Here is a 26,959-nt window from a genome sequence, read left to right as displayed (position 1 = left end):
TATTTAACCACATCAAATATGCTTGCAAATAGGTAAATAGTCTCAAATCCATCTTGAGGGTGGAAAAACTATAGCACGTGCAGTGGTTTTGACTTGCCTAGAGATCAGCTGCTGCATTAGAAATGGATTCCGCACTTCCCAATTCCCAGCCCTGTCCTCAGCAGGGCCAAGCCCCAGGGGGTCTGGGGGTCCGGAGCCCCGCAGCCCGGGCCCGCAGCGACACCTGCCGGCACGGGGCTCCCGCGGCCCCCCACCCGCAGCGGGGGACACGGGGGACAGACAGAAACCAGGGGGGGCAGTGAGCCTGCCTTCCCATGTCAGTTTATAACAAAGCCTGCCTGGGGAGGTCGCGTGGGTGAGGGAAGGATAAACCGTCAGGTTAACCAGCACTTTGGCGCAGCTGCACCAACACGACTGTTGTAACGGCTTGCCTATGGAGTTTGTCAAGAATAAATCCTTGAGCTTTAACACCCTCTCTCAGTCCAAAACTTCCAAGCATAAACAAAACAGCTTCTGAGGAGAGAGGTCCTAAGATTGCAAAACTGACTGAAATATCAGATACAAACTGCTCATGTCAGACACATTAAATACTACACGAGTGAACTGATTTCCTAGCATTTGAAGCCCATTTCCTACCAGTATCACAATTCAAAACTTTACTTTATGAGCCAAACTTTAAAACAGATAAACGGATGGTATGATACCAGAACAGGAGAGAGATCATTTTTAATTTTTCAAACGTCTCTACAAGAAAGTCTGGTAAGTAGATCATAAACACAGTATTGTCCAGCATATGGTGGTAAAATCTGAGGCACTGAACACTTTTTAAGAGCCTCTCAAACCAGAGAAGCGGCAGCTGCACCCGCAGTCGCGCGAGCATGCTGCCCTTCCAGTAAGGAGCCCTTACGACCTCACAGGGTAACTCCCAGCACCGAGATTACAGACACTGCTCTAGGATAAAGCACCACCACTGCAGATATTTAAGTCTCTGGGAGACAATTCCATTGCTTTTACCATTGAAAAAAGAAGTTAAAACCCATCCTAAATTTCCCATTCAGCTTCAGATGATCACTCTGTATGTTACTAACCTTCAGCAGCCAGCAAGTGTACTTTATTCTGTTTAATTTCTTAAGGATGTGATTCTCTCTTTTCCCCTCACTCAGATACTTTTCCAGAGCAAAATAAGTAAATACCCTTATTTAACTTCTTAAAAAAATACTTACATGCATTAATAATTTATATCATACCAATACCTGACATCCCACAGAAACTCACAGCACAGCGTATTTATTTATACTGACATCATCCATATAAAAATGCTCTTTTTATATAAAGAAACTTCAGCTTTTAAGCCTGGACCATAAGTTCAATGTTCCTCATTTGACAGTTGTAACTGTGCTAACTGGAACACACATTAAAGGAGACTCAATATAAAGCTAAGAAAGGATTGCTATTGTTCTTAAAATAGGTGATGACAGTCTCATACAACCATTTTCCAGAAAACATTCAGGTTATTTCTTTCCATATACAGCGAGTTTGTTCTACCTGTTGCACTGAGACTTGTTGTAACTATTCATAAAGTTTATTAAAAGATAGTAGTTTCACCCCTTTAATACTGAGCACATAACTAACTCGCTATCTGGCAACTTACTCTGTGTTATGTTAATTGAACTTCCTTAAGAATAGAAACAAAAGACTATCCAGGGATGCCGAAGAATTCTATGTGGCAGTACAGAATGACAACACAATAAGAAAAATTTAAAAGCACACAGATATAAAATTATGTTTTTAAAAAAAAAAAAAAAAAATCATTTTTTTTTCCCTTTAGAGGGCTTTGCAAATAAGGCAGGATCGATCTGGTCTCTAGACAGACCTCTCACTGAAAAAAGCCTTGCTGCTCTTTCCTTTAAAGTGCCTCCACATTTCAGTCCTAAAGCCATCAATTCCATCTTCAGTTTATCTAAACCCAGGGCTTCCATTTCAGCAGCAGAGTTGAATGCCAGTAGGTCTAGTGGTTCCACCTCCTGCAAAGAGAAAAACATCCCATCAGACTATTTTTATTTTCTTCCTGATTGGGGAGGGAGGAACAAGTGTAGACAGAATGCTTCATTCTACAGACGACCTTCAATTAGGATTATCTCAAACTCCTAATTACTTAATAAAGTTGAGCAATGTCTCCATATGTATTATGTTGGATATTCTCATTATTAACAGTACTTATGCTACCCAGGCAAAGTATTACTGCATCCTGTACAAGCAAACTGAAGCTAGCCAGCGGCCTCATCGTAAAACATGCAAATCTTAGCAGAGATAACACACCCAAGAGCGGGGTGAATGCCCAGGTGAGCTTTGTACCCGGTGTCCAACTGTGCTGCTATAATCCTACTCCTCGCAGTGCCTCTGCTAGCTTGTTAAAGGCTCGCTCTAACTTTTCCAGACAAGCTGCAGATGTGCTTAGGTTTGCAGTATACACAGCCTCCAAGACAGAAGCAGCACCGGTCATTTTAAAAGGTATACACACCGCTGAATTTTTAAGATTATGCCACTAGAATTAACGCATTCTACTTGCAATAGAGGAATGCCGAAAATGAAGAATAAAAAAGTAAGTGGCAGTATTTAATCCTATTCCTCTAGAGACAAAATAGTCACCACTGTTTTATCCCCAGGGAAGTTAAGTACTCCCAAGAAAACTGAATTAAAAACAATAGCCCACCATCTCACCTAGCAGCTCAGGAGCTTAACCTTGGCTTCCAGAGGCATGGCAAAGCTAACAGCCCCTTTTTAGCCATATGTAAAATATAACCAACATGCCCCCAGCAGCAGCAGGAAGGAGGATGAATAGTTATTTCTAATGCAGTTACACTGTAATTATAGAAATAGATATAAAAGCACTCTCTTTTTAGTAAGATGAACAAAAGACCAAGTTCTGAAGTTCATCTCATCCTGCCACAAGGATTAAGATTTCATCTTAAAAGCAAATGAGTATATTTGCCGAATAATGGAGGGTGAAAGGGACCTCTATAGATTGTCTAGTCCAAGCCCAGGGTCTTGTTCACAAAAGAACATGGACAAAGACTGTCAAATACTGGAATTTACTAACACACTAAACACTAACACCAAACATTAACACACTTAAAAGGATGCAAAAATCTAAGCCCATTTCGTTCAATACTTAAAGCACGTATTAGTCTTACGGTATGTATTGTGCTGGAGTTATCAAAGGGACTTCAGAGCAAGCAATGCCAGCCATGGGAATGAGAGCGCTCCATTACGAGCTCAGCAAATACAATTAATGCTAGCAGAATTAGAACCGTTGTCCTGCTAAGCATACAAAAAAAAGACTGGTTGCCTCATTATTCTCATCCTACTTTAAAAAAAAAAAAAAAAATCCATCAAGGACTATTATAAAAATATTTCCACCTGCAATAACAATCTGCCACAGCATTGGTGGAGTTTCCTGTTCTAGGAATAGACAGTCTCACAAATACTCAGCAAAAAGTAAACAGTGAAGAATGGTAAACATCCTGTTTAAAATTTGCCAGTTTTAATAGTACAGCAGATGACAAAGTTCTAATTTATCAGATTACATCCTTGATCTTTTTTCTACTTAACTGTATTAATCTTTCACTTATCAGAATTCAGTCACTGGCAGTGGCAACTGATGGTAGACTTTCTGCTCAAGCTGAAACAAGGCAGAAAATCCAAGCAACTCCCTAGCCCGAAAAAAAAGCGCCACATTTTGTTTTACTGCTAGAATAAGCCCAGATTCATTACACTCAAAAAATTTTAATAGTAATATTATGCAAGGGACAACGAAGCACAAGTATTGGCACCTTTTACTGCCAAATATTAGTAGGGCTTTCATCAGTTTAGTGGGAAAAGCTATATTCTCTCTCTTGGCTAGAAGACTGATCCAAAGCCTCTTCAGCAAAAGAATCCCAGCCATCCTCCTCTCAATCACCAGGGAAGGAACCTCACGGTCAGCACTGCTCCTGATCTGGCTAAGGGCCGTGACACCAACCCAGATTGCCAGCAGAGACAATTGCATGGCAACAGTACAGACCTGCTCCCACCACGCGCACACCAGACGATCCATTTTAAAACCATTTTTCCACCATCCTTCGCAGTTCAGATGAAGCCCATCGTTGATACTAATCCTGTCTCTCTAGGGAAGGAGCTGCTGCTTTCAGACTTCCAACGGTCAGCGAAGAACTGAAGTTTGCACCAGACTACTAGGGTCCTCTATGAACTAGACTCGAGTCTTTTTGTAATAGAAACTAAGAAAGACTGATCAGCTGATTGGCTTAGGGGACATCTACTTGGAACAACTTCTAATTTAAACACTGACGTCAATTATAACCATTAAGGTCAAATTATGTTATAATTAAGATTAGGCAAATTGGACAGTGTTTGGTACTGTCTCAAAAAGTATTGATTAAGAGTCTTTCATTCTAGAAATGGGTTTTATTTTCCTTTTTTCCCCCTCAATAAAGAATTTTGGATCCAGAGTGTATCTGTTTATGTAGAAGGAGGAAAAAAACAACCAAAAAACCCCAATGGGAAACATGGATCGCAGGAAAGACACTACAGACAGTCAAGGGCAACTGCATCTTAGTAGAAACTCTACACTACTACAATCTATAATATAAAGTTCTTCCTTGACCCATTCTACTTAGCATCTCTCAAGACAATGTTACCATATTCCAATTGAACTTTCTCCATGGAGACGCCATCAACAAGAGCCTTCTTTGGCTGCAGTTTCCATTAACTTGCTACATTCCCTTTTCCTAAGTCACACAATGCATCTTCAGTTAAGCTGCTTTTCCTCTTAACCTTGGCATTTTTTGTGCTCTGAATCAAACTCTGGAGATTCTATTAGCTTGTTAGGGAGACTATGATTCTAATTCAAGCACCTACATCTAATGCGTTGAAGTCATAGGATACAAATACCCTCCCCTTTTCTGTGATCCACAAAGGGAAAAGTGATTGAGTAAAAGCAGCTGAAGAAAAAGACATACCACATTTTGTACTGCTTCGTACTTACTGTGCTCTGTAACTGGTTCGTTTCCTGTGCCTCAGAAGAAACATTTTCTTGCTTCTCTTCTTTCAGAGCTTGGGTTACCTCTTTCTTTTCTTGGGCCTCTTCCTTCAAGGGCTCTGTCATTTTACTGTTTTCATCAGCTGGAATTTCAGTTTGCCCACCTGCGTGTGTCTCTCCTTGCAGATCTCTTCCAGTACTTTCTGGCTGCTCCAGTGGTTTTGCGGTTGCACTGGTAGCTGGACTATCCTCTACTGAATCCACAGAGCTGCTTGAACATTCATTTGCGTTTCCAGCATTTTCATTATATCTGCTGCCTGATGGACAACTGCCGTCAGATGCATGAGGGGAGTCATCTTCACTGTCATCCTCGCAATCCGAACTGTCATGATCATCCAATCCTTCCAATCCCAGCCTGGCACAATCAGTACATTACTAATGAATATTCATCTATTTTCACTTTTTTTAAAAAAATTATTTTTATTGTCATTTTTCTCTTTCCAAAACTCACTTCAGAGAGCTGCAGTGAACTACTCTGGCAGCTATTTAGGATAGTTTAGTACCTGGAAGAGCTGCTAATATTCAACAAGACCCAACATCCCCAAAACCAGCTTTTTACAGCATTCCCAATACAGAAATGTGTGCTGCCTATTGCTACTCCAAACACCACTGGAATCATTAAGGCTTCTCTTTCACGTTACATTAGGTGAAAAATGCCAGGAAAAAAATTTTTTTTTTTTCAAGTTCATTGTAAATTTAATTCATTAATGAAGAAAAGGACAATGGGAGGTAGTAGAATATAACCATATTAGAAGGTGGGGAGGCAGGCAAGGGTGCATATTTTTGCAAATAAAGTTTCTCTGCTCCAGGTGGGACAGAATTATATGAATGCCACACCATTTCCTTTCAGTTCTCCGATTTAATCAGTTAGATTTACTTATTCCTATTTAAGTCTACACCTCAGGTAAGATGTTGCTTACTTGTACGTATCTAGCCTTTCATCCTGTTCAAGGCTTAATACTTGAGTCTAAAAACAAGGCACAATGCTTACCAAAAACATTTTCTTTTTCGAGATCTTGTTCCATTCTTTCCAGATTCACCTGGACGCTTCCGACTATCACCACTTTCTGGTGACACTATTTTGCTTGAAGTAGCCTGCAATCCTTCAAAACAAAGTTAAAAGTCTACTTCATCAGTACACAATTCATATATGTTGTAAATTCTACTTATCCTTTAATTTCAGATGCAATTTAAAACACTAACTGAAAATAATCACTATTGGTGCACATTCATGTAGACTCAAAGCTTCAAAATAAACTAAATAGCAGCAAAAGCTTTCCTACACGGCTTTACTAAGGCACAGAGTCAATTAAAATTGGATTCCTGAACTGAACTCTCAGGTTCTACATCCCATTCAGCCTCAAGTTTCACTATCAAGCTGCCAGCAAGGGAACGATCCGTGGGTAAATAAAATAACTACAAAGAACAGCAAATGAAACAAGGTATTTTGTAGTTGAATTCAATTTCTAGTTTTTACGTAAGACCTGTTTATATTTCATCATTTCACTGAAAATGATTACATAATTCTTACAGCTGAACTAGCAGCACTACCTTCACAGAGTTTTGCTTTTCTTATGAGATGACACTGTAGCACTGCAAGATGAAGCATCTGTGTGCAGTATCAGTGTTAAGCTGTTCAATGCAATTTAAGAGAAGCAGTAGCCAAAAAGGAAAAATTAATTCCAATGAATTTTACCGGAATTTAAAATTTCATTCAATTGAAAGAGTTATTGACAGCAGGTTGTTTTTTTTTTTTTAAATTTTCATACTGGAGTGAGGCTATAGGAGTTTTTAGTTTGCTTTATTTTTTGAGGAGAGAAAGTGAGGTTAAACTGCAATACCTTTAAGGACCGAATCTTCTAGTCGCTCAGCCATTTCATGACACTGCTGCTGGTAGTCCGGATTTGTGAAAAAGTGCTTTGGCTCCGCAAGCTTCCGCTGCAGCCTTTCCAAGCGCCTTTGCTCTTTTTCTGCTTCCCGTTCTGCTTGCTGCTTCACCCATTCAGCCATCCTGCAGGTGACAGAACAGTGAAAATGAGAGCATTTCCAACAATTAATGTAATTTCAGTTTGTTGCTTTGCAATTACTGAATGCTTCCACCACCTGCTAGGATGGGAGACAAAAGGAAAAGACAACTAACAACACCCAGGGGAATTACTGAAGGAATATATAGTGATTCTCCTACAGAGAAGAGCGTAAAGTTTATTTTGGAAGCCAGAACCAACAATAAGGTCACATATCCCCAATATCATGGTCTTGCAGACCTGTGAGAATTGCAGATGAGAAAACAAAGCTGCACAGAACAGTCTCTCAGAAGCATGCTGCAGCACAATCACTTCTATTTTGCAGTAGTATAATTATAGTCAGAAGAATTCTGTTGGCTTCCAGTCTGTCTGTGCTTAAGAGTTCACTTTTGCTCTTTTTAGTATTCAAAATAAAATTTCATTGCTACAACAACGTGTCGTTTGAACTTTTTTGTTAACAGTGAACTACACGGTCAGTTTATCTTATAATTCTAGCTTCTAAGAAAATGCCTTACGCTTTTTCGTGATTGACATCTCGAAGTCTCCTTCCACTGAGATCTCGGCAAGCCTCTCTATTTGTTGTCTTTTCAATCTGAGCACCAAGTGCTCGCAGCATAGATCCAAACCCTGAGAAAAAAGCAATCAAGAATTAGCTAAACAGAAACAAATGGAGATCAGCTAGTACACAACAAAAGAATTAATTATGGAAAACGAATACAGTGAATTCAACATTTTCCCTCAATGCAACTGAAATAAAGAGTAAGTTGAAAGTTGCAACATGCTGAAGAATTGTCATTGGGTGAAATGCTGAAATACCAAGAGAAAAAAAGGTATCCAGCATTTACAACTCATCTCGTTTTTGTACTCCTGCTATGACATCAGACAGACTCCAAATTTACTAGAATCTGTGCAGCACTTCTAACGTGAAAGCCTATTTCTGGATCCCCCAGCAAAATGGTTTGAAACCTTTTTCGTCGCAAGATAACATTTTGGGTCCTTTCTAATTCAGCCAGGATATACCTCCCCCTTAAGCACCTTTAGCCCCTATCAAACTTAAATCCCCTTTCAAAAATCTAACAAAAAATAACTTTTTTAGGAGATAGCTTTAGCCGCTTCATCAAGATGATCATGATGTACAATGTTATACTGGAGAGCCCCTCAAAATAGATTTCTACACACTCCTCAGCCACCAATTACTCATAGGCAAGGCTGCTGATTTCTCTCACTCAGTCCCACCTTATGTTGCCTCCAGATGGAGAAAGACACTTGTTTAACTACCTCAAAGAAACACAATGTGGATTAATATTAATATAATCCTTCAAGCAATTTGAAAGTGCCAAGCACTGTTTTTTAACTAGAAGCTGAACAAATCTATACTTTTCAGTGCCCCAAAAGTACCTTTAAGGAGTGTTACAAATAGTAACCAATCCAGACAGCCTACTGTATCACGAGGCAGAAAAAGTACTGTGTTCAGCTAATAAAACCAATTGCTGCCATTGGTGAGGGGAATTTCTGTAGCTCATGAAACATGCTTACATTCTGAAGAACGCAGACCTAGCTGCTACACCTACCCAGGCACGCTCCCAAAAATCAACAGCAATGTATTCACTAAGGTCGCAGGTGCTGTATTAGGTCTGATAATAAAATGCTCAGTTCTCTAAGCCTGCATGATCTGTATTCCCTTGAGATCACACAGTAAGTCTCAACAGCTCTGACCCGTGTTTGCTTGCCTGTTTTTATCAGGTTTTTAAGTTATAAAGTCAAAACAAAAGGAACGCTTTAGAAAGCAGACAAAATTGTTACAGAACAATTTTAAACGGACCCCAACGGCAAATCAGTAACACAGAGTGAATAACAGAACACGTATCCTGTGTCATCCCAGGATAACTGAAGATGACAGATAATAGGTGAGGAAGAAGCATCCTATACTATGAACTTACACCATATGCACCACTTTTAGGGCACTTAAAGAAACCACAATACCTCATAAGCTATAGCAACAATATTTATTTCCAGTTCTACCTAAAACTGAAGAAGGCAAAGTAAGCTGAGCCACAGCCTGATGCAAGGCTGCACAACAATTATTCAGCATTTTAGCTCAACAGCTGGAAAATTCTGAGAACCAGATTCAAAGAGCAAACATACTGACTCCAATTACACTCAAATACTCTGCCAAACTCGCTTCACCCATCACGCTCCGTTTTAGGAGTGCCACACTGTCAGTGGCTGTACCGTTTTACACGATTAACATACATCTTCCATAACACAGTTAAAATATTTTATCAACATAAGGAGTCTAGTTTAGATTGAATTCTTTAGTTCTCAGGCCACTGAGATCTTGGCATCTAGATGTTTTTTTCAAATAAGAGAAGACAGAATCAATTAGGTCATATCACACACTCAAATCACAGGCTATTTGTACCTGGAATATTTGTCCTAAGTGACCATGAATGAAACTCAGGAACCTAAGAAGCCAGGTGCTTTTAAACACAATTTCAACTCTAAAGTCACTCTGGTGCACATTACAGATTTCTACTACTAGAGCTAAGCTGACCAGGGATGTAAAGAAGAGCTATGCCAGCAAAGTTGTTAGCTGAACTGCAGCTTCCCTGGTCAATTCTCAGCTTTACATGTGGACTTTGGTTTGAGCTCACAGACATTATATCACAGTCATCCACATTACAAAAGATCTGCAAATAGATTAGGACTGCTGCTATCAGTATAGACTACGGCATAATAAAAGTTTTCTAATCTTAGAATCTAAGCAGTAAGAAGCAGTGAAGCAACAAACCTCCTTTTCCACCACAAAGTCTTGGTTCCAGACTATAAACAGCTCCATTCTGCAATACATCTTCATCATTAGCCAGTCGTCCGTTACATTTCACATACAGACTTTCTTCAGGAATATTCTAAAAACAGAAAATTGAGTCATATGATTGACTGAAAACGAAACATTCTGACAAAGTAAATCATTAAGGAGTAATGTTTAAATTCCTTCCTATAGGAACAGAGGGGAAGCAAAAATCAGATGATCTTAAAAGCATAAATATTCTCTGTGGTGCTTGTTTTAATTCCTGTTTGCCGAAAGATTAAACACAGTCTAAACCAGCTTGTCAACATGAATGTGGAAAAGCCATGCTAAGGGAAAATTTACACCAAGCGTTCAAACGCTCTGTATTAAAAACAAGCAAACAAACAAACAGACAAACCCCACGTTTTTTGGACTGTAAAGAATTCAAGATTGAGATCTTCTATATATAAACAAAACATATATGAGGCTATAGGACGCTCTTACAGCAAACCCTCCTGCTCGGCTAAGCGACAGCAACGAGGAGCGTGCTCACAGTCACGACGGCCAGAGAGGGAGGCCTCACGGCGAGCGGGGAAGGGGCGAGGGCAAACATGCGGCCTGCTAGCCACCGGTAGCCCAGCGCCCTCACCCACCCCCTCCCGAGGCCTGAGGGGACGCCGCACCCCCACGCCCGCCACCGGTTCCTCCCCCCGACCGCCACCTTTCACTCACCAGCGCCCGAGCGCGATGGCGGAGGAGGCCGCGCACCGAGCCGCCGCCGGGGGGCAGCGGCAAGGGCCGCGCCCGGGACGCCAAGGGATCCCGCACCAGCAGCGCCATTGCTTCCCCGCCGCCGCCAACGGCCGGCGCGCATGCGCCGGTGACGGCGGCGGCGCGCGGTCAGGTGACGTGAGCCGCTAACGGCCTCCCTCAGCGACCCCCCCTCGCCTCGCCTCAGCCCCGCTCCCGCCTGGCGACTTCTCATCCCTGAGGTTTGACGGCGCCGTGCGAGGTCTCTGCCCCTCACCTCGGGTGGTTTGGCTGGGCCGCTAATTGCTGTTAACCCTTCTTCCTTAATTGGCGTTTTAAGAGATTTCCTCGTTGCTGGGTGTCGGGTTTTTTTAAGCGCTGGAGGCTGAAACTGGACTGAAGGCAGCCTGTATTTCTGATATTTTGGAGTCAATCTGATGTTTCAGTCCTTTTAGGGACCAAATTTATCATTTTCACACCTGAAAGTTGTAAGGCAACCTGTATTTCTTATATTTTAAACTTTGGAGTCAATCTGGTGTTTCGGTCCTTTCAGGGACCCAATTTATCATTTTTAAACATGTAAGGTTAAATGAGAATCCACGTATTTTTAGCAGTCAGTCTTTGGGAATGAAAACGCTGGAGCATGGCACCCTTGCCTAGGAGGGAATAGATCTGATCATGCCATACGGGGTCTTACACATGGTGTCCTGGTATTTTGCTTTAGGAAATGGCCCCAAGCACCATTCGTCCGGAGCGTGCTGCTCAGAGAAATGCCCCGTCTGCCAGTGTAAGTGGTACCAGAAGCCATCCTGGGAAGCAGTTTCTGTGCTTTACCCTTTCTACACGAATCGTTCTAATTCAGACCGCTATGTGCAGCCTACCAGGTTGTAAAGGCTTTTTACAACCTGTCACGTCGACTCTGTGAGGATGTAACAGCGGCAAAATGGACCATGGCTCCAAACACGCGCATCTGCTCTGCCGTTTTAATAGTGGTGGCAGCAGCAGCATGAGAATGGAAATACTCATACCACCTCAGGCAGCTGGGAAGGGGCAGTGCTGCCATTGCAAAGCACTGCAAGTGGAAGAAATGTAATGGAAATGTGCAGCTGTTAATTGTCCAATCAAATATGATGCAAATTTCATGTAAGGACTTGCAGGATGATGGGCTCTGTCCCTATGGCTTCTTTGTCCTACTACACGCCTTTTAGCATATGGAAGGGGAGAGGCCCTGAACTCTGATATTTGGGCTAGATTTGGTTACTTAGTGCATAAAATGTTTTTAAATCAGGGTGAAAGTTGAGCTGGAGGAGGAGGCCACACTCAGCTCTTCATGACGTGCAGTAACTAACCGTAAGCAGGAGACTGAAGAAGGGGTTACAAGAAAACGCACGCCTCTACCTCTCCAGGAAAGGATGCATACAGAGGCATGATGACAATCCAGATGATGTAACTACTGCGTTCTTTGGTGGCTTCAAATCTCTTCCATGTCTTCAACATAACCATCCAGCTAGAGGATATTTGAAGGTAGGTTGCTACCAGCTGTCTCTTCTGGTGCGAACTGTTGCAAACACTAGGGAAGACGTGTTTGGGCTGCCCCGAGATCTGCAGCACAATGCACCCATCACCTTATTGCCAAATAACAATGCTACCTGCGGTGCCTTTTTGTTTAGTAGCAGCATGGGCAAGGACTGTTGCTCACAGCATAATCTGCCCACTTCAGCTCTGCCCTGCCTGAAGGGGGCTCCCCTGCCAGGGGGGCACCTGGCACACTGAAACCCCGCTGTTAGCAAGTGGGATAGCCGCCTGTGTCGGAGCCTGTGGCTAAATTCAGGCCTTAAGCATCGGCACTGCTTTAAAAAGATGGGGCTTGGATCTGAGCTGCTTGATTGTTCCAGAAAGTTCAGTGCTGTGGCTGTCCCACCCTTTTTGCTTGCAGAAGGGCCGTGCTGTTTGGCCGGGCCTGTGTGAGCATGGATAGGTAGCTCTCGTGCCAGACAGTCTTAAGTCAATGTGGTAAAAAAGGAGGAAGCTGGGAAAAAAGAGGCAGAGAGGTGGTGTGACCCAGAAGTGGGGATTTAAGCCGCAAATGTAAACAAATTAATAATAATTTAATTAAGGGGATCTCCCCATGGGCTTGTCTTGGCCGACTCACAAATCAAACTTTGCCCACCCTTTCTTACGCTACATTAATTATAGCTAAAATGTTTTTGAAAAGCATTTTGACCTAGTCTAGACAATCCCTTACTGTGTTTCTATAACAAGTTGGTATTTCCAAATTATGTGTCGTGCTGCTGCAGTGCGGCCATTCAAACCTGATGTCTGTGCAGCCTGGAAAAGCTGTGGTTATTTTGTGCTGGATTGGGCCCAAATTCAGTCGACGTATTTTAAATCACGTGGTACTGCTTGTTTCATTTATAATCACGTGCCGTATCTTTGGAACACCACCTAATGTTAAATTCCACTAGATCTGGGATATTTTTATTCATATGCAGTATCTGATTGAAATGTAATTGGCAATATATGAGGTATGCACATATACATATGCAGATGAATAAGTATTTTCTTAGATCTGTGGGATTTCAGTTGCATTCCAAGGGCATGATTCATTTCCTCCTCTGAAACTCCAGCTATTGGTGCTGAGGGTGTGGAGCTTGCCAGTACAGGCCAAATAGGTGGAGTTGTCCAGGAAAGAGTTGGGCCACAGGACTGTCCAGTAGATGTGCTGAATCAGTGTAATTCACAGGTTGTTTGATCCACGTCTTTTCTGAATGTTTCAAGCTACTCTTATATCTGTACTGATGAATTCCTGGCCCCAGTGAGCACCGACTGAATTATAACTTCCCTGCAAGGAGTACCTTAGCTAACACAGCTGCCATAGTAGGGAAAAGAGGACCAACAAAGAGGGCCCGATGCACCCTGAGAGGAGGTGTGTGTCAATGACAGCTGTCATTCGTAACTCACACCTGGATTCTGCCTGCAGATACGTGCTATAGCTGTGATACACCTGTGAGCATGAGAGCTGACAGCAGTAGAGTCGTACTGACACAAATCAGGCCCTTTGTAGACCATACATTGCCACCTTACAGGTAGTTTTGGGCTACTAATGCCATACTCGGTTCTGGGTGGCTATGGCTCGGTGACTCGCACAGATCCTTGCACATAGTCAGACTACAAGCAAGTGACATCTAATAGGTAGAGGAGTAGTTTTCTTTCAGCTTGGTCCTACAGCGGTGCTAGTCCCCCTTTTCATGATTCATGCAATGCTGTTTAGCTAGTGCCACATTAATGTCAGTGGGTGAGTGTTACTGTATCTCTTGTTCTTGATTACACTTCGATTCCTAGAACTCATCAAAAGTCTATTGCCTTGTTCCTCACAAAAAAGGCTAAGTCAGTCCAAAAGGCTGTTATTGTAATTTCCCATTTGAAATTTACTTTATTAGAAATGTTATTCTCTTGATAAAACAATGATCAGTCTCTGATTCTGCAGTGGTGTTTTAGACTTAATTAATAAATCATGCTTGCCACTTTTCATTTGGAAAGGATTTTACAGACATAATTAATTAAACCTGACAGTATCCTTGTGGGATAAGTAAGTACTCTCACTTTTTAAATAGTGACACGCAGGCAAATGGATTATACTACTTTCTCAAGTCAGTGGAAGGACCAAGACTAGAATTTAAAACTTCCTGCTATCTTGACATTATTTAAGAGACGAGACTACACATCATTTTCTTATTTCATTCTGATATCTGTGCGTGTGATGCCTGAGTTATTGGGTGTGGTTCTGTGGCCTATAATACGCAGTGTGTCAGATTAGACTGTTTTCTGCTGAAAATCTATTACTTGATTTAACGTGGAACAGAGTTTTTCCAATATCTCTCTCTGGAACCATCAGATGTATAGCCGTCATAATGCTGCTATTCATTCATTCATTCATCCTTATTGTTTCCTCCAGTATATTCCATTTTAATAGTAGTAGCAGTGCTTTATAGTGCTTAATAACGGTCTGTCAAGACCAAGATCACATTATGCAAGACTCTGCTGAGAGAAGGTGTAAGGTACTCATTGGCCCTTGACTTCTAATCTGCACATGAAAGATGCCTGTGGGAGTGACGAACACAAAACCAGTTGTTCACAAGGTACCCAGATTAACAAAGGATGGGTCAAAATTTGCTCTGATAAGAATTCAATGTTTCTTACTTCTAAAAATGTTCCTAGGCATAGGTGAAAGGATGAAAGATATCACTTAAAATATGAAACAAATGTGTATGTACCTTTTAGACTACTCTAAGTGTGCAGAGATATTAACAAAGGTAAATATTGTCCACTGCAGTCACTTCAAGAATTTGAAAACGTATCTTTTAAGAGTGGGTTTTCTGTCTGCTAGACAGTCAGTCATGTACTATCGTATATATGGAGACTGGCTCATCTGGATATATTTTCTTTTACATTTTAATGGTATCCCAAAGTGTAAGTTGCAGATAATACGTTTGCAAGACTTAAATGTGTTACACGCTTTCATATTATTTTTGCGTGGAGGATCAGGACAGGATGAAAAGAAACCTTTGTGTCCATGTTCTTAGGACAATAATTAAGATGCTGTATGACATTAGGGAACATTTTTACTTTGTGTACTATGATGTCCTACTGTTTGACAAAAACGTAATTAACCGTAATGAATCTAAGTTGATATTTGCAAGTGCAGTTTCTTGCCAAAGGTCAATAGTCATCTGCTTCAGTTTCTGTGTCATCAACGCAGTGGGTAGAGACGATGTGTTAAGGTACCTGATACTGGGTTGGGAGCGGGGGCGGGGAGAAATACAAATGTTACTTTACTTATATTACCCTTGTATTAATACAATAGCTACTGTTAAATATGCTTATTGTCTCACAGCGAATGCCTGGATGTCAATCTCCTAACAAGTCTGTGGTGAATAACTGTATTTTATTCTTCTTATAGCCCACAGTTGGTAATAGTGCAGATACTTAGACATAATCAAGATTTTTAAATAGCTGTAAAACTCTTTTTGCCCTCATGTTAGTCCCTTTGTTGTGCTTAATATCTTTGTCTCCGTCCTATGCAAGGAAGTTTAAACTATGGGTCCTTTCAGGGAAGGAGCATGTACTGCTCTGCGCGTGTGTATGTAATGAACCTGAGAAACTAAGGTCCCTTTTTGTTTGGCCGTAAGTATCATCGGCACAGTCAGCCTTGTTAGTGTCGTTAATAATAATTTTAAATTTGGCAGCAATAGCTTGAAATGAATTGGCTAATTAGATATCCAGGTAATATTGTGGAAGTCAATACTTCAGATTCTAGGATTTCCTTAACCTTGTGTTTCCTCTGATTTTCTAGCCGTAATGCTTAGATTTGGTTTGTTCTGATTAATTTTAACTGAATACAGCTGGAGAGCAGTGAATGGGTTGGTTGTAGTGTGCAGTATATTTTATAGGAAAACAATACCAAAAATAGGTCTCTGCCTCTTTACTTTTGCTCTCTCTGTAATGAAGCTAACCGCTTTTAATTATAGCTTGCAGAGACACTGTGCTGAATTACTTAATCTCTGTGTAAGGTCTGCATTCTAGTTTCTTTATTGGCATCTGAATGTTTAGTGACTTTGCGAAAATCCACAGCTAAGAGTGAGCATATGGTATGAGATGTGTATTATGTACGTGGTAGATCTCTATTATCTGTCAGACCCCTATGCCTTAAAGTTTTCAAGAAATGAGAGAGAGCAAACGTTGCAATGTGAGCTTTTCATCGAATTGTGGCACTGTTTGAAATAATTTGAAGCTCCTAGACCAAAGTAAGTTGTACTCTTTTTGAAATGATCAGCTGAAGGAAAAAAAAAAAAAAAAGATCAAGTATCCTCACTTGTTTTTCAACTGAGATGAAAGTCGATTTGGAAATGTTCCTTGCTAAAACTGAAGTTGCATTTCCAGTAGTTGGGAGGAGCTTCCCAATTACATTACCCCACCCACATCTGCTTGCTTTCGATTTACCTGGGGAGATTCTACAAGGAAACTGAAGGAGAAAAGGAAGACAGCAACAAAAGGCAGAGCACACAGGACAGGTCTAAAAAGACAGCAATTTAAAGCAGAGTGCCTCAAGCAGGTAAACCCTCATTTTGAATTACGCTCAGCAGAGAGAACACGTGGTTACACTGGGCATGGAATGTTGTGGGTGTTCATAAATCCTGTTTAAAGCAGATAATGTCACTGATTCGTTCGTCCCTTGATAAAATGTTATGAGTCAGATCCTTAGCTAGTGTAAATTTTCAAAGCTCCATTGGCTTGAGGGAGAAATGTCTTAAGTTAAGGATCCAGTCTGTAGTGTAGAGAGGCCTCATTCTTTGGGTGCTGAGTTTGGCATGGCTTCCTTTTGACTGGACCATTATAAGCCCCACTTACATTCAGACAACATTCTTGTAATAGTAATATTTATCTTCTTGTGTAGAGAATGTTCTGCTACCTTAAAGAGGACCTACAAATGAATAATAATGGATGCAGGGGTTTATTTGTTGCTCTTTGAAAGGAACCATGCAAATAATTTTTAGGGAAAATGGTTGGATTTTTTGGTTTTATACAGTAAGTTCAAGTTGGAGAACCCTGACTTTATAACATTACAGACGAGCGTAGCTTCTTGTTGGCTTGATATTGGAATAGTTTGCCATTTTGTTTATACAACATCTTTTCGCACACATGCAATTGACATTAAATTGCTAGTATGGCGTTTAAGGAATGTCACTGCTGTATTTTGGACTCCCCTCCAGTGTTTCTTCTAATCCTTTCCAAAATAGAGGTAATTATGTGTCATCTATGAGGAATTTGTAATACAGCGCACTGTGCCCCTTGAGGATCTTTCTTAAGTCGTATGTGTGTGAGGCCTGGAAAAATCATGTCCTCACATGGTTATATTTGAATATTAGCAACATGACAATGATACAGCTGTGCATTTGTTTCTTTGTGTTCCTGTCTGACTTGGGCTCTGGCCTAGAAGTGATGTCGGCGTCAGAATATGTCAGATTGCTTCTTTCTCAAAGCAGGGCTATGAAGAAGTCTGGCCAGTGTGTGGAAGTCACAGTTGGAAAATCTTGTTGATGATGGTTGTTTTTTTTCTCCCTGTTGTTCTTTCGCAGCAGGAAGTTACAGGAACGGTTTGTCAGGAGAAGCCTTCATGCCACTCGAACCATGTCGGACGTCTACAGAACGGGGCATGGCACCAACGGGTGTTCACTGCATGGTTTGTGCGGGCGATCCTTTACCTGTGAAGGCTTTGCAAGTGATCTTGTGGTTCTCATAACCAAGAACCTTAAATATTGCAGATGCGGCGTGACCAATCTTCCTGGCCCTCTGAGCCACATACCAAAATTTAGGACTGTCAGACGGCCAGCTCCTTCTTCAGTGAACCACGGGAGAAGGGCACGGTGTGCTTTTTTGCAGGTGGGAAATGACAGTGGCCCCCAGGAATGCTAGATGTCCATTGTGGGTCAGGGCTAGGCTGAAGGGTGTAACTTCAAGATGTAATGAAGTGTCAATGTAATGAAGTACTGAAGTCAACTTCAGTAGCATCTAATAAATTACTCCCTCTCACAGTGGGGATTTATCCTACGTAAGCACAACCCCTCTGTTGGATGTGGGACAGAGTGCCAGCATGGGAGCTGTGCTTGAAAACCTTGTAGCCCAGGGGAAACAGGCTGGCAACCTCGCCTGTGGTTCTTTGTTGCTGAGGTTTCAAGTTGTGCTGCTTCTCTGCCTCTTTCTTGAGGTTTGTGCTCCGCAGTCCCTTGTTAAACCCAACTGACATTCTCCCCTTCCGTTGCGTAGATTGTGGCTTGTATTTTAACGTCACTCGTACGCTTTAAGTAGTGCCCAGGACTTAGCATAAAAAAATTGTCGTGAGTCCTGACAGAACATAAGGTTTGCCAGCATCATGCAATGTTAGCGCATGCCAAATTTGTGCATTCTCATTTACCTTCTACTGCTTGTTTGTTTGTTTTGGTGGATTTTGAGCTGCTGGGGGATCAAGCTCATCTCTGCAAGCACAACTGCCTGACTCTTTCTTCAGAATTCAAAAACAGAAGATGGTATTTTGATGTTATCACCTATCTGCAGGGATTTGGGGCTTTTGCTAAAGCTCCCAAGAGTCACTGTAAAACTGAAGAGGGAATTTTATCAGCAACTGGCTAAGACATACAAATCGTATGTGAAGAACTGGTGCTGCCTGACCACTTCTTCTCGTACACCAAGCATCACTGGGCTCCTTTAAAGCAGCTGGGCCCCATGGAAGTGGCTTTGCAGTGCTCGCAAAGGGAGCGAGGCTTGGCAGGCACTGTTTGATCAGAAGGAACTACCTATTGCCACATCGTTCCTTGGCACCCTCGCTTCCGGCTCTCTTCTCTATCACGAGAGATGTGTGGTCAGAGTGTGTTTGGGAGCCAGGAACTTCTAATTCTGGCTCTAACACCATCGTCTGTGTGACATGAAAGCAAGTATATGGGCATTTTTAAAGAATTTTTTTAAAATAGCCTCTAGTTGGGGTGCCCACATCTGGGTATGTAGTCAAAGGCATACTAGGCCTGATTTTCAGAAGTCGTAAATACCTGTGAATCCTTTTATTCTTGGCTGGGATTGTAGATACTCAACAATGAGTAGTCAGGGCAAATTAGTTGTTCTTTTAGAAGGCTTGAACGTGAATTGTGTCACATAAGTTTCTAAGCATTAGGAAACTAATGAGCAGCACTGACATTAAGCACTATTCTTAATAGCAACTGCAGTTTTCACATTGAGATGCCTTATGAGATGTGAATTTGAGAAGAGGAGGAGCAGAAATGAAGAAAAATTATCTAAAAATGTGGTACAGTAAAGTATAGTCTACAGAGTGTGTGACTTAGAAAGAATGTTGGGAAAATAGGAAGCTTTCATTTCTTTAAAAAAAAACAACCAAAACTCGGTAGTCTTGTAAGACTGAAAATAACTTAATGTTCTGTGCTGTTGCTTTAAAATATACTGTCTGCCACTCCATCTTCTCTTTCCCTTTTCTGCTCTCAGGAGACTAGTTCTCCAGAAAGTGGGGTTTGAGATTTGGGAGTACTTGTTAAGAAAGATGGGATATGGTAGAACGGTGTGAGGGTCAGACCTCAGAATCATATTTTCTCTTCTGAGAACCTTCCTCAGCTGACTTTCACAAATGAGGCTTGTGAAGCATCGGTGCCATTTCAAGACAATCTTACTCTTGTGCTTTTACAAGGAAGAAGCAGATCTGTTTTGAAAGTAACCAGTCTACAGAATATTGTTCCAAATAAATTACGATATCGGTCATCATACCTGATGTTTTGGCCTGCTGTTTGCTGTTGGAGCCCAAGTACTGTGGTCTGTGCTGTTTGCGTTGTTCTAAAGTATGTCTGAGTTTCGCTCTGACTGCTATCCCCAGGGCCCTCATGAAGAACGGATTCATATCTCATGAGATTACCCCACTGAGCAAAGAAATGAAATAAATAATATTACTTTTTTAGTTCTGTCAAGTACAGTAGCTCATAGAGCCTTTCAAGGCAGTGTCAGCATGGGTTAGATACTGCATCTGTGCATAAAAAGACATCCTTTACAAGAACAGCGCTGCAAAATGAGGCCAATGTGAGCCTAATGGGTGGTGGAAAACAGTGAGCCTTTTTTTTTTTTCCCCTCCCTAATGCAAGCCTGCAGGGGTTTATTTTCCAGCATGTGTGAGTCTTGGGGCAAATCAGCTTGCTGAAATTCTTCTACAACAGGAGCTCCGAGTAAATCACTGTAGTAGTAGGGATCTTATTTGGGAACCAATTAGAGCTTGTGCTGGTTGTTTCTCCTCGGCAACTTTAATGAATCTATCAACAGAGAAGTACTAGGAAATAAAAGATTTTACAGTAGTCTCCATTAGGATGAAGCCCACAGGCTATCCAGTTCCTTCCACAGTACAATACAATGCTTCAAAAAGACAGAAAAGGTTGTTATGATAACTTAGTCATGTGTGAAGAACCAGGAGAGCTAAAATGAGTTTAATAACTTTATCGTACTGTAACTTTAGGAAGAAATATTCCCCAGAACAATTGCTCTTCCTTATACTGCAGAAAATCTTGCAAAAACCCACTTGAAATGTGTCTGTCAATGCAAACTAACTCAAACACGGTAAATTTTAAAATCTCGTATTATCATTACAAAGAATAAACTCCCTTTTCTTTTTATTTGTCCATCAGTCCTTTCACCCAGTGCCTTAGACATATTTTTATAATTGAATTTCACAGCATATCTCTGAAATACATTATGACATTTGATCCTATTTTATCTAAAAATCACAGATACTCCTTGTTGTATCATATAATTTCTAGTCTTTCGCAAAGCTGTGCAATAACCTCACAATTATCTGTTGTACCCTATTTGGTGCTAGGACTTAGTTTCTGTTTCAGTTAACCCTTTAGTGCACTCCAAACTGATAGAGTCTATTTAAGAAAAATAGCATAATGCTGTCCAGAGAAATGGAGGAAGAAAAGGAATAAACTTAGAGAAGTCAATAAGAAGCTGAAGTGCTCTTGACAAGGGGAGGTCCGTAACCATGTAAACATGTAGTGCTATTTTTATTGTTATTGTCCTTTATCGTCGCATACATTGAAACAAATGAGAATATAATTGTCCAATATTAAGCAAGTGAATCATGCAAAATGAAAACACAACATAAAATAAAGTATGGCTGTTTAAAAAGCTACCTATGTTTCCATTTAGGATTTTTCTAGTGTCAGTAGAATAGGAATACTGCTTTTTTGGTGCAATATTTCAAGTCCTGTTTCCACCTTAAGATGATGAACTGTTGCATACAAGCCCTTCAAAGCTGATAAGAAAAAATTGAGACTGTGGTTACAGCTACAATGCATCTTATGTACCTGGAACTGTTCTTAGCTGTGTATCAAGCAATTAAAGATATTTTTAACTTCCTGTCTTTAAAAGGCAATGGACTTGATTTTTTTTTTTCAATATAAAAAGGATATTAAAATATTAAGCATAGGTAAAAGACTATTATAAATAAAACAAATAAGCAAACGAGAGGAATAGGAGCGGAGCTTCAGGATGTCGTTCTAGGGTGCTCTTACAGGTTTTTTGTGTAGCACACTTTCCACCAGAAGAAACTCACTAGACCATGGAAAAGAAAGAATTAGTGCTATTTTATGTAATGCTATTTACTCTCTCATGTTCTGTAGGACCTCATTAGAAGGATGAGAGATGAGTTCCAGCAGTGCATCTATGTTAATAATAGGCAGTACAAATGAGATTATAATAAGAGAATCCTGGATGATACACAGGGAATTAGAACCAGGAGCCCATATATAAAAGCAGGCATGTACCCAGTGAAACTAAGCGCTTGGTAAGTCTTTGCAGGAGAGGAACCACAAAGGTGGAGGCTGAGTCAGACTCATCAAGCCTCCTAAAAATTAGGGATAATCCAAAAAGAGAAGCAAAATCCAGGAATCCTGAATCTTATTCTCTAAGCTATTGTAGGCTTATTTTCACTCTCTTAGAACTTTGTCCTTGAAATTCCTTTTGGGAGAAATTTTCATTGAAACAGTTCAAATTAAAAAAAAAAGAGGTTGGAGGAAAAAAAATACCAAAACAGATTTCCTGCTCTTGGGTTATGACACTTTAGAAAAAATGCAGTTTTTCTCCAAAATAGATTGTTCTGAATCCCCTGCACATATGTGATGCTCAAAGTGTGAAAAGAAGTACCTTTGACAGGACTGATAATTTTGCATTTTAAAGTAGCTGTCTCTTTTAAGCTTTCCTAAAGAACCCAGGAATTCCAAGAATTTTTTCATGTGGCACATGTACTCTTTCCTTATTATTTAAACAGGGGGGCTTACCTTAGGGATCAATCTTCAGGGAGACACTTCAGCACATGTGTAAATTTAAGAGTATGTGTCTTCCATTGAAGTCCATGGAGCTTGAGAGGTGCTTAAAAGTAAACATGTGTTTAAGAGTTTTCTTTAAACAGCAAGGCCATAATGTCTAATATATGTGAAGTATTTTCGAGAACTGCAAAAGGCAAAATAGATGATTAAAAGACCCAATGAAAATAGATGAAAGAGAGGAAAAAGCTGTGTCTACTACTATTGCACAACAACTTATCTGCGTTTCCAGTAGGTGCCAATCTCTAAAGATAAGTGTACTATACAGCTGCTAGTTTTGGCCGGTGTATTTTTTGCCTATATATTGACAGAGAGTATAAATAATATGAACGATAGAGATGTGCGCTGTGTGGTGTAATAGGCAATCCAGCATATCAGACAACTGCATTACAATGGCTGCAATTACAATGCTGTAATTTCTGTGGTGTACAAAGTCATGACACAGAAGACTTCAAAACAAATAATAATAGAAAACTATTTACACAGAGACAAAATGATTGTAAATCATTTGAGGTTTTAAATTACATGTACTTTCCTTCCTAAGTGCCAGTGATTCCTACCCCTAGTAACTTCCTAGTAAAAACACTGGAAACAGTGTATTTTCATCTTTCATGTAGATGATTATTTAGGAATACATTTAAATCCACACGAAAATGTACTGTTAATGCAAAATTAGGGTTACAAATGTTTTCATTCTGCTGAAATACATCTTAAGAGGAGGTTAGTTTAAAAACTTGTGAGCATTTTGTACTGACATTTTACTTTAATTTCCAGGAGAAGCTGTAACTGTACAGCAGCCACAGCCAGAAACTGGGTGACAGGCTAGCCAGGACTGGAGTGAGGATGAAGCAACACTGGGCTGGACTTCTAAGGATGGAGATTGGACTTGGCTAGGAATGGCTATCACGCCTGGGAGCTGCAGAAGGAAACACAGCAGGTACGGGACTGGGACTGGCTGAAAAACTAGGAGAAGGTAGGAACGGTTTGGTGTGAAAATCAAGAGGATGAAAGGTGGGGATAGGGTCCAGGAGAAAGGTGGTGAAAAATGAAACTGCCTGAGGAAATACATTGAATCAAGGAGGGTCTGTAGGGAATATGAAATCGTAAAATGGCCGGCAGGCTGGGAGCTGGGACAGGGAATAGGAGTGAGGACGCAGAGCTTGAGTGCAAAGGGTGGTTGGAGGTTTGAGGAGAGAGATGGATCTGAAGGAGAACAGGAAGGGAGAATTGGGTCTGGGAGGAGATACATGGAAGTAGGAGTCAAGGGAGTGTTGTAGACCAAGAAAGCCAGTCTTTTATACTCCTTCCCTCCCTGGAATGTCTTAGTAGCTTTTTGCATAAAATGAGTAACAACCCCAACTTCCCCTGGGTAATAGGAAGGGACCTTTCTCTATTTGTTGAGTTGGAACTAGACTAAGTTGTTTGGATTTTTAGTTTGTGCTCTTGGCGGGGGGGGGGGGGAAATAGGAAAGAAATATTTTTTCTTTGATCAGTGTTGTGGTTTAACCCAGCAGGTAGCTAAACACCACACAGCCGTTTGCTCACTCCCCCCAGTGGGATGGGGGAAAGAATCAGGAGAAAAAAAAAGGTAAAACTCATGGGTTGAGATAAAGACAATTTAATAGGACAGAAAAGAAAGGGAAAATAATAATATGATAAAAGAATATGCAAAACAAGTGATGCATAATGTAATTGCCCACCACCCGCTGACCAATGCCCATCCAGTTCCTGAGCAGTGGACCCTCGGTCAGCTTTTCCCCTAGTTTATATGCTGGGCATGACGTCATACGGTGTGGGCTATCCCTTTGGTCAGCTGGGGTCAGCTGTCCCAGCCGTGTCCCCTCCCAGCATCTTGTGCCCCCCCAGGCTGCTCGCTGGCGGGGTGGGGTGAGGGGCAGGAAAGGCCTTGACTCTGTGTAAGCACTGCTCAGCAGTAACTAAAACATCCCTGGGTTATCAACCTTATTCTCATCCTAAATCCAAAACACAGCACTGTTACCAGCCACTAGAAAGAAAATTAACTCTATCCCAGCCAAAACCAGGACAATCAGAAACTGTTTGGTGATAAAACAAATTGTGAATGTCTCTTGTAATGGAAAATCTTTTTCAAATGTTTCTGAAAGATACCTACAAGGTTGCTTAAAAACAATCATACTGCGGACTCGCTTGTTCTCCTTTGTCCGGATAACCTCAAAACCGGCACACTTCATCTGCTCCGCTGTGTTTTGTTCTGGGGCTTGTAATCTGTGGTGTTGCAAAGGGAAGCAGCTGCTGCAGTTGTCTGTGGATCTTCATGCAGCCTGCGATGTTGCTGGGGTTGATCTGTTAGCTCTTTGGCCAACCGGGCCAGTGCCTTAGACCGGCATTTGAAGCTGACTAGGAACCATTTGAAGGACTTGAGCTTGAAGCCTTTGCTCCAAAGCAACAATTTTTCTTTTTTTTTTAAGTAACAATTTTGAAACAGTATTTTCATCTTGATACAGTGAGTTGCAACCCAGCCTGACATGAAAAAAGCCCTGTGTTTCTCTTGGGCAGAGTCTCCTGTGCAAGATGAGACAGAGTTTCCCAAAAGGTGAAGGTGAAAGACAGTTATTTTGGAAAATGTATGCTGCTCAGACAGCCAAAATGAGTATGGGCTGTGGGAGTCTGCCTCTCTTTGCTGGCTGATGGCTGTGCACGTCCTGTGAAAGGCGCTAAAATCATCTCAGACAACTTCTGATTTGAACGTTCCTCTTTTCCATCCGGTATCACTTGAGTCGTCCGATCTGGACCAGCTGTTTTCCATCCTAATCTTGTTTCCCGTCGCAATCTGGACGCGTTCGCAGCGGCGGTGGTTACGCTGGGTGAGGATGAAGTGCTGCAGTTGTCCTTGGCGTGTTATTGTCGGCTAAACCGGTGGAATCTCATTAGGTTAGATTTCTTCACGGTCACTTACAGACGCTGAAGGGTGGAATATCCCTGTGGTCTGCAGAGATAAAGGCCTTCGGAAAGGAGGAGCGAGTGCTTATCAGCTCTGCCAGTGAAAGAAGAACGTCTGGAGTCTTCTTCGTGTTGGGCCAGCTCTTTCCGCAGTGTCCTCTTGGCACGCAAGTAGCGTTTGTGGTAAAGCTGGAAGGGCTGCCCCAGGGTCGTACCTGTTCCCACAGCCCTGGAAAAGCAGGTTTTTAATGGCGTTAGTCAACAAGGATGAAAGGAGGGTGCAAGAGTTGATAATATTGGAATAGTTTCTCCTTATTCGGGCTTTTCGTCGGGTTCAGTGCAGGGGGTCAGCAGACAGCCCCCCTTGTGCCCTATCTGTTAGGGTTTCCGGTCGGTCAGAAGTGCCGGCGGCGGGGCGGGCACCAGCGGTGGAGTCCCGGGGGGGAGGTAAAGGCGTGCGCGGTGCCCCGTTTCCCGGGGGGGGAGAACACTGCGCTGCGCGGCGGGGGAAGGGGCCGAGCGGGCGGCGCCGGGGCCGGGACAGCGACAGCGACAGCCACGGCCCCCGCCCCGCCCCCGCCGCCACGTCACGGGATTCCAGGGCGCTCCCGCCAATGGCGGCGCCGGGCCGGCGGCAGAGGGCGCCGCGCCAGCGAGGCGGGCGCTCGAGCGGGGAAGGTTGGGCGGGCGGGGGGGCGGGCGCGCGGGCGGCCCTGTCAGCGGCGGCCCCGCGGCGGGGGGCAGAGCGCCGCGCTCCTCGCCTCCCCTCCGGTTCCCCCAGGTGACCCCGGGGCTCGGGCCCGCCCTGCCCGGGGGCCGCAGCCGGTGAGCGCGGCGGGGGCGGCTCCTCGCTGCGGGGGGAGGGCGCGGGGAGTCGCAGGGGAGCGGTGAAGGCACGGCCGCTTCCTCCTCGCGTCCGAGCGCCGTCGGAGTTAAGGCCGGCAGGGGCGGTCTATGAATTATTGATCTCCGGGCGGCTTCTTGCAGCTGGGAACCAGTGCTGCCGGCTTTTAACTTTTCCAGCTGCTCATTATGGGATGCGCGCGTTATGTTGGGAGCTGGTGCCAATTTCAGTGCCTGGCTTTTAGGCTTTGCAGCGTATTTGCAAATACTCCATTGTACAATACCGTACAGCCTTGAGTTCTCTCTCTGGCTGTCCAGTAAGGTGCTGTTCCCTCATAAAATACTATCCATAGATTACTTACTCCACTAATTATCCTGCAAGTATACTTAAAATCCTCTGTAGTTTCTTTTTCCTGGCTGCCACCTCTCATAAACTCACCGCAGGGCCAGAGGTGTATGCCTGGTACGTCTACACCCGTCGGTGCGGTGCAGCCCGTCGTGTTTATTTGAGGACCAAAGCAACCTCTATCTATTTTATCAGGGTGTTCTGCCTGCGATAACGCTCTTTTCCTCCTTGGTTAGCCCCAGGCGAATCGCTCCGCTCACATGG

General features: G+C 42.4%; 1 protein-coding gene and 1 long non-coding RNA gene across 11 annotated transcripts; one reads left to right on the top strand and one right to left on the bottom strand.

Moving 5' to 3' along the window:
• Positions 1–347: 347 nt before the first annotated feature.
• Positions 348–10,778, bottom strand: SDE2 (SDE2 telomere maintenance homolog). 2 transcript variants are annotated; one of them, XM_082307950.1, is made up of 7 exons: positions 10,418–10,520; positions 9,914–10,031; positions 7,638–7,749; positions 6,940–7,109; positions 6,090–6,201; positions 5,045–5,453; positions 348–2,024 (listed from the first exon to the last, which is right to left on the bottom strand). In XM_082307950.1, exons 3-7 carry the CDS (start codon positions 7,736–7,738, stop codon positions 1,809–1,811), a joined length of 1,008 nt encoding a protein of 335 aa, XP_082164076.1. In that variant the 5' UTR covers positions 7,739–7,749; positions 9,914–10,031; positions 10,418–10,520; the 3' UTR covers positions 348–1,808. The 2 variants fall into 2 exon arrangements, with proteins under 2 accessions (XP_082164076.1, XP_082164075.1); XM_082307949.1 differs by lacking the exon at positions 10,418–10,520 and adding an exon at positions 10,646–10,778 and having other exon boundaries at positions 349–2,024.
• An 18-nt stretch (positions 10,779–10,796) lies between these two features.
• On the top strand, positions 10,797–26,914 carry LOC309588516. Of its 9 annotated transcripts, none has more exons than XR_014227805.1 (7): positions 10,797–10,925; positions 11,388–11,450; positions 11,952–12,187; positions 17,800–17,903; positions 17,986–18,103; positions 23,362–24,175; positions 25,071–26,914. It is a non-coding gene; the product is annotated as an uncharacterized lncRNA (long non-coding RNA). The 9 variants fall into 9 exon arrangements; XR_014227807.1 differs by having other exon boundaries at positions 17,800–18,103; positions 23,362–23,524; positions 24,102–24,175; XR_014227808.1 differs by having other exon boundaries at positions 17,800–18,103; positions 23,362–23,524; positions 24,099–24,175.
• Positions 26,915–26,959: the final 45 nt, after the last annotated feature.

The sequence above is a fragment of the Platalea leucorodia genome (assembly GCF_965183815.1).
Source record: "Platalea leucorodia genome assembly, chromosome: 3".
In the NCBI taxonomy this organism is placed as follows: Eukaryota; Metazoa; Chordata; class Aves; order Pelecaniformes; family Threskiornithidae; genus Platalea; species Platalea leucorodia.
The sequence above is the reverse complement of the archived record's forward strand: the minus strand, read 5'-3'. Positions and strand labels throughout refer to the sequence as shown.

Coding starts and splice junctions, on each gene's coding strand:
- SDE2 (XM_082307949.1), bottom strand. CDS start 10,753: ATGGCGCTGCTGGTGCGGGATCCCTTGGCGTCCCGGGCGCGGCCCTTG. Junction 10,032..10,645: donor GCCATCGCGCTCGGGCGCTG/GTGAGTGAAAGG, acceptor TTCTGTTTTTAG/AATATTCCTGAAGAAAGTCT. Junction 6,202..6,939: donor AGAAGATTCGGTCCTTAAAG/GTATTGCAGTTT, acceptor TTTGTTTTGAAG/GATTGCAGGCTACTTCAAGC.